General features: G+C 39.0%; 1 protein-coding gene across 1 annotated transcript in view; it reads left to right on the top strand.

Annotated features, from left to right (window-relative positions):
• LOC108522778 (zinc finger protein 676-like) overlaps positions 1 to 7,353 on the top strand; it is a gene marked incomplete at its 3' end in the record, with an annotated part of 86,069 nt that overhangs the window by 10,081 nt on the left and 68,635 nt on the right. Inside the window, 1 exon segment of the mRNA XM_017863216.1 lies at positions 6,703 to 7,347. Within this exon segment, the coding sequence (XP_017718705.1) occupies positions 6,703 to 7,347 (645 nt within the window).

Here is a 7,353-nt window from a genome sequence, read left to right as displayed (position 1 = left end):
CTGGTTTTTTTTGAAGCGAAGTCTTACTCTGTCGCCCAGGCTGAAGTGCAGTGGTTCGATCTCGGCTCACTGCAAGCTCTGCCTCCCAGGTTCACACCATTTTCCTGCCTCAGCCTCCCGAGTAGCTGGGACCAGAGGCACCCGCCACCACGCCCAGCTAATTTTTTGTATTTTTAGTAGACACAGGGTTTCACAGTGTTAGCCAGGATGATCTTGATCTCCTGACCTTGTGATCTGCCCATCTTGGCCTCCCAAAGTTCTGGGATTAGAGGCATGAGCCACTGCGCCTGGCCATGGAATGTTCTTACATTTTTTGTGTCCTCTCTTATTTTCTTGAGCAGTGGTTTGTAGTTCTCCTTGAAGAGGTCCTTCACATCCCTTGTAAGTTGTATTGCTAGGTATTTTATTCTCTTTGTAGCAATTGTGAATGGGAGTTCACTCATGATTTGGCACTCTATTATTGATGTATAGGATATAGGAATGCTTGTGATTTTTGCACATCGATTTTGTATTCTGAGACTTTGCTGAAGTTGCTTATCCACTTAGGGAGATTTTGGGCTGAGACAATGGTGTTTTCTGAATATACAATCATGTCATCTGCAAATAGAGACAATTTGACTTCCTCTTTTCCTATTTGAATATCCTTAATTTCTTTTTCTTGCCTGATTGCGGTCACCAGAACTTCCAATACTGTGTTGAATAGGAGTGGTGAGAGAGGGCATCCCTGTCTTGTGCCAGTTTTCAAAGGGAATGCTTCCAGTTTTTGCCCACTCAGTATGATATTGTCTGTGGGGGTTGTCATACATAGCTCTTATTATTTTGAGATACATTCCATCTATATCTAGTTTATTGTGAGTTTTTAGCATGAAGACTGTTGAATTTTATCGAAGACCTTTTCTGCATCTTTTGAGATAATCATGTGGTTTTTGTCATTGATTCTGTTTATGTGATTGATTATTATGTTTATTGTTTTGTGTATATTGAACCAGTCTTGCATCCCAGGGATGAAGCTGACTTGATCTTATTTCTGCCTTCATTTCGTTATTTACCCAGCAGTCATTCAGGAGCAGGTAGTTCAGTTTCTATGTAAGTTGTGCAGGTTTTAGTGAGTTTCTTAATCCTGAGTTCTAATTTGATTGCACTGTGGTCTGAGAGATAGTTCGTGTAATTTCTGGTCTCTTCCATTTTTTGAGGAATGATTTTAGATGTGGTGCTGAGAAGAAAGTATATTCTGTAGATTTGGGGTGGAGAGTTCTGTAGATGTCTATTGGGTCTGCTTGGTGCAGAGCTGAGTTCAAGTCCTGGATATCCTTGTTAACCTTCTGTCACATTGATCTAACAGCAGGGTATTAAAGTCTCCCATTATTATGTGGGAGTTTCAGTCTCTTTGTAGGTCTCTAAGGACTTACTCTATGAATCTTGGTGCTCCTGTATTGGGTGCATATATATTTAGATAGTTAGCTCTTCTGGTTGAATTGATCCCTTTACCATTATGTAATGACCTTCTTTGTCTCTTTTGATCTTTGCTGGTTTAAACTCTGGTTTATCAGAGAGTAGGTTTACAACCCCTGCTTTCTTTTTGGTTTTCATTTGCTTGGTAGATCTTCATCCCTTTATTCTGAGCCTTTTGTGTGTGTCTTCACGTGAGATGGATCTCCTGAATACAGCACTTTGATAGATCTTGACTCTTCATTCAATTTGCCATTCTGTGTCTTTTAATTGGGGCATTTAGCATGTTTACATTTAAGGTTAATATTGTTATGTGTGAATTTGATCCTGTCATTATGATGCTAGCTGGTTATTTTGCCCGTTAGTTGATGCGATTTCTTCATCGTGTTAATGGTCTTTACAATTTGGTGTGTTTTTGCAGTGGCTGGTACCAGTCTTTCCTTTTTATGTTCAGTGCTTCCTTCAGGAGCTCTTGTAAGGCAGGCCTGGTGGTGGCAAAATCTCTCAGCATTTGCTTGTCTGTAAAGGATTTTATTTTTCCTTTACTTATGAAGCTTAGTTTGGCTGGATATGAAATTCTGGGTTGAAAATTCCTTTCTTTAAGAATGTTCAGTATTGGCCCCCACTCTATTCTGGCTTGTAGGGTTTCTGCAGAGACATCCATTGTTAGTCTGATGGGCTTACTTTGGTGGGTAACCCAGCATTTCTTTCAGGCTGTCCTTTACAGTTTTCTTTTCATTTCAGCCTTGGTGTATCTGATGATTCTGTGTCTTGGGGTTGCTCTTCTCGAGGAGTATCTTTGTGGTGTTCTCTGTATTTTCTGAATTTGAATGTTGGCCTGTCTTGCTAGGTTGGGGATATTCTCCTGGATGATATCCTGAAGCGTGTTTTCCAACTTGGTTCCATTCTCCCTGTCACTTTCGGGTACCCCAATCAAACATAGACTTGGTCTTTTTTTTACATAGTCGCATATTTCTTGGAGGCTTTGTTCATTTCTTTTTATTCTTTTTTTCTCTAATCTTGTCTTCTTGCTTTATTTCATTAAATTGATCTTCAATCTCTGATATCCTTTCTTCCACTTTATCGATTCAGCTATTGATATTTGCGCATGCTTCATGAAGTTCTCGTGCTGTGTTTTTCATCTCCATCAGGCATTTATGTTCTTCTCTAAACTGGTTATTCTCATTAACAATCCATCTAACCTTTTTTCAAGGTTCTTGGCTTCCTGGCATTGGGTTAGAACATGCTCCTTTAGCTTGGAGGAGTTTGTTATTACCCACCTCTGAAATTTGTCAAATTTGAGTTTGTCAATTCATCAGACTTATTCTCCATTCAGTTTTGTTTCTTTGCTGGTGATGAGTTGTGATCCTTTGGAGGAGAACAGGCATTCTGGTTTTTGGAATTTTCAGCCTTTTTGCACTGACTTCTCCCCATCTTTATGGATTTATCTACCTTTGGTCTTCGATGTTGATGACGTTCGGATGGGGTCTCTGAGTAAACATCATTTTTGTAGATGTTGCTTCTATTCCTTTCTGTTTGTTTGTTTTCCTTTTAACAGTCAGGCGCCTCTGCTGCAGATCTGCTGGAGCTTGCTGGAGGCCCACTCCAGACCCTGGTTGCCTGGGTATCACCAGTGGAGGCTGCAGAACAGCAAAGATTGCTGCCTGTTCCTTCCTCTGGAAGCTTTGTCCCAGAGGCCACCCGCCAAATGCCAGCTAGAGCTCTGTTGTACGAGGTGTCTTTCAGCTTCTACTGGGAGGTGTCTCTCAATCTGGAGACACAGGTGGCAATCAGGAGTCTCAATCAGGAGACTTGAGGTGGCAGTCTGACCCTTAGCAGAGCTTGAATGCTGTTCTGGTAAATCCACTTCTCTCTTCAGAGTTGTCCAGCAGGGATGTTTAAGTCTGCTAAAGCTGCGCTCACAGCTGTCCCTTACCCCAGGTGCTCTGTCCCAAGGAGATGGGTGTTTTATCTATATTCCCCTGACTGTGGTTGCTGCCTCTTTTTTCAGAGATGCCCTGCCCAAAGAGGAGGAATCTTGAGATACAGTCTGGTCTTGCTGAGCTGCGGTGGGCTCCACCCAGTTCAGTCTTTGTGCTTTCAAGTTTTGTGCTCGAAACCCAGGGCCCTGGTGTCATAGGCACCGGAGGGAATCTCCTGGTCTGCAGCTTATGAAGACCAGAGGAAAAGCACAGTATCTGGGCTGGAGAGCACTGTGTGCTTCATGGTACAGTCCCTAAACCCTTCCCTTGGCTAGGAGAGGGAGTTCCCCGACCCCTTGCACTTCCCCGGTGAGGCGACATCCCACCCTGCTTTGGCTCCTACTCAGTGAGCTGCACCCACTGTTCAACAAGTCCTAATGAGATGAACCGGGTACCTCAGTTGGAAATGCAGAAATCACCCACCTTCTGTATCGATCGCGCTAGGAGCTGCAGAGACCAGAGCTGTTCCTATTCGGCCATCTTGCCAGCCTCCTCTATTTTGATTTTTATTACAGAAAGTGTGGTATAATAATATCCTGCTATAATTATATTGCTCTCCTTATGTTTCTTCTATTCTGTCAGTATTTGCTTTATATATTTGTAATCCTGTGTGACGCACACACACGCAGACACACACGCACACACGTATTCAAAGTTTTCACAGGTTCCCAGTTAATCTATTATTTTTAATATCTTTCTTTGTCTCTTTGGAGTTTCACTGTCAAGTGCATTTTATAAAATATGAGTCCTTGACTAAAAATTTAGCTTGTGTAATATTATTTTGACTTCTTCTGCTCTCATTTGATTAATATTTGCATGAAATGTCTACATCCATCTTGCCACTTTGAGCCTTTTTAATATTAGATTTCAACTGACCCTTGTAGAAAGGCAAGTTGGTTCTTGATATTTAAAATATTTAATAGGCCAGGCACAGTGACTCATGCCTGTAATCCTAGCACTTCAGGAGGCCAAGGTGGGTGGATCACCTGAGGTCAGGGGTTCCAGACCACTCTGGCCAACATTGTGAAATCCCATCTCTACTAAAAATACAAAAATTAGCTGGGTGTGTTGGTGGACTTTGGTAATCCCAACTACTAGGCAGTCTGAGGCAGGAGAATTTCTTGAACCTGAAAGGCAGAGGTTACAGTGAGCTGAGATAGTCTCATTGCACTCCAGCCTAGGCAACAAGAGTAAAACTTTGTCTCAAAAGAAAAAATGTTAATAAATCTATTAAAAATCTGTTGATTTGAAAGTTAATTTTCCATATATTTAAATACATTTTGGAAAGTGAAGGCATTACTTTTATTTTATTACCTATTCTATTTGATTCTTGCATGTTGTCCCTCATTTTCTCTCTCTGTCTTCCTTTTTTTCTTTCTGATTTTTGTATTGATATGCTTTCACTTTCTTATTTTTCTTTTGTATATGTATATAGTTTTTTTGTGTGTGGTATCTTGGGGATTACATAAAACCTCTAAAAATACAACAGTATATTTTAATCAGGTGAAAAATTAACTTTGGTTGCATAAAAAATTCTTCCTTTTTATATCTGCCCTTAAATTTGTCACTGATGTTGCTAAGTTTATCTATTTATGTTGTATATTTGTTAACAGATGTTTATAATTCCTATGCTTTTATCTCTCAAATGTTAGAGAATAATTAAAAATGTTTTTTGCACCATTAGAATAATGCTAGAAATTCAATTTTTTGTATGTGCATATCTTTTCTAGAAAATAATGTATTTTTATATGATTAGGTGTTGTTTTCTTGCATTATGTTATTTTCAGTGGTAAGAACTGCTTTCAGCATGTTTCCTATGGAAGACATACGCAGTCCCAATATACTTGTTAAGAATTTAGTTATTTTGAAAGTTTTTTTGTTTGTTTTTTCCTATTAGGCAGGACAGATTTGCTTATGGTATTATTCTCACTTGATTGCTATTTTTTTTTTTTCTTTTTCTTTTTTAGGACTTTGACTATATCACACAGTTCTCTTCCGGCCTGCACATCTTTTGTTGACAATTCACTGATTATTTTTGTTCTTATCCTAATTTTTCTGATTTTCTATACTCTTTTGTTTTCCTATTTCATTCACCAAATGTTATTCAGTTTTTAAAATTAGTGTATACATTTTAATAGTTTCTTTCTGAAAATTTTATAATATTTTTGATGAGATTATATTGCCCTATTTTGTATAGATTGTAATCTTTGAGATTTGGACTTTTTTTTTTTTTTTTTTTTGAGACGGAGTCTCGCTCTGTCGCCCGGCCTGGAGTGCAGTGGCCGGATCTCAGCTCACTGCGAGCTCTGCCTTTCGGGTTCACGCCATTCTCCTGCCTCAGCCTTCCGAGTAGCTGGGACTACAGGCGCCCGCCACCTCACCCGGCTAGTTTTTTGTATTTTTTTAGTAGAGACGGGGTTTCGCCATGTTAGCCAGGATGGTCTCGATCTCCTGACCTTGTGATCCGCCCGTCTCGGCCTCCCAAAGTGCTGGGATTACAGGCTTGAGCCACCGCGCCCAGCTGAGATTTGGACATTTAAAAAGGCTACCTGTCACAAAGTTAAATGTAACTTTGTCCTGGCATAGTCAGAAAATAATGATCTTGGCTAGAGATTATGTGGGTCTCTCAAACATCTTCAGATTTGTCTTGTCTGAAATTTTGTGTTTAGTTTTAGTTAAGAGAGATTATTTATGTTTCTTCTGAAAAGTAATCACTTGGTACACCTGTTCTCTCTCTGCAGAACTGCAGTGCTCTGCTGCAGTGCATTTACCTTTGGTCTCAGCAGACTCAAAAGTGTCATTTCAAAGTATATCACCATATCTGTGAGCACTTTTTGTCGTGGGAGACAGAAACCAGTGTGTGGTAAGGGCCTTAGAAGACAGAAATTAAATCATATGTGCCAATATTTTACTTTCCTTAAACAGACAAACAAACAAGTTGACAATTTACTTCTGAAGGGACTAGGTAATATTGAGGAGCAGAAAGAGTTGTATTGGTTAAATTTAACAAACTTTTCTTTTTTCTATGTAGCTCTTTGCATTGGGCTTAATTCAGGCCCCGCACACACTTAACTCATGTATAAATTATCGTCATATGTATTTTGGTCTGTATGTTTTCATTACATTTGTATGTCTATGAAGAATTAGGGCCTGTGTCATTTGCAATGTCATCTTGCTTATGTAGTTTGAATAATTTTATAGGTTAGATTTGGAAACTATATTTATCTGAGTCTAATAAGCGGACTAATTTGTTGTTTTTATTTCTTTTCAGTTATATGTTCTCATTTTGCTCAAGACCTTTGGCCAGAGCAGGGCATAGAAGATTCTCTCCAAAAAGTGATATTGAGAAAATATGAAAAATGTAGACATGAGAATTTACAGTTAAAAATTGATTATACCAATGTGGATGAGTGTAAGGTGCACAAAAAAGGTTATAATCAGCTTAACCAGAGTTTGACAACTACACAGAGCAAAGTATTTCAATGTGGCAAATATGCAAACATCATTCATAAATGTTCAAATTCAAACAGACATAAGATAAGGCATACTGGAAAGAAACTTTTGAAATGTAAAGAATATGTCAGATCATTTTGCATGCTTTCACACCTATCTCACCATAAAAGAATTTATACTAGAGAGAATTCCTACAAATGTGAAGAAGATGGCAAAGCCTTTAACTGGTCCTCAACACTTACTTATTATAAGAGAATTCATACTGGAAAGAAACCCTACAAATGTAAAGAATGTGGCAAAGCCTTTAGTAAGTTCTCAGTCCTTAGTAAACACAAGGTAATGCATACCAGAGAGAAACCCTACAAATATGAAGAACATGGCAAAGCCTTCAGCTGGTCCTCAAGCCTTTCTAAGCACAAGAGAATTCATGCTGGAGAGAAACCCTACAAATGTGAAAAATGTGGCAAAA

The sequence above is a fragment of the Rhinopithecus bieti genome, unplaced genomic scaffold (genome assembly GCF_001698545.2).
Source record: "Rhinopithecus bieti isolate Rb0 unplaced genomic scaffold, ASM169854v2 scaffold_69134, whole genome shotgun sequence".
Taxonomy (NCBI): domain Eukaryota; kingdom Metazoa; phylum Chordata; class Mammalia; order Primates; family Cercopithecidae; genus Rhinopithecus; species Rhinopithecus bieti.
Note: the sequence above shows the minus strand (reverse complement) of the source record. Positions and strands in the feature narration are given on the sequence as shown.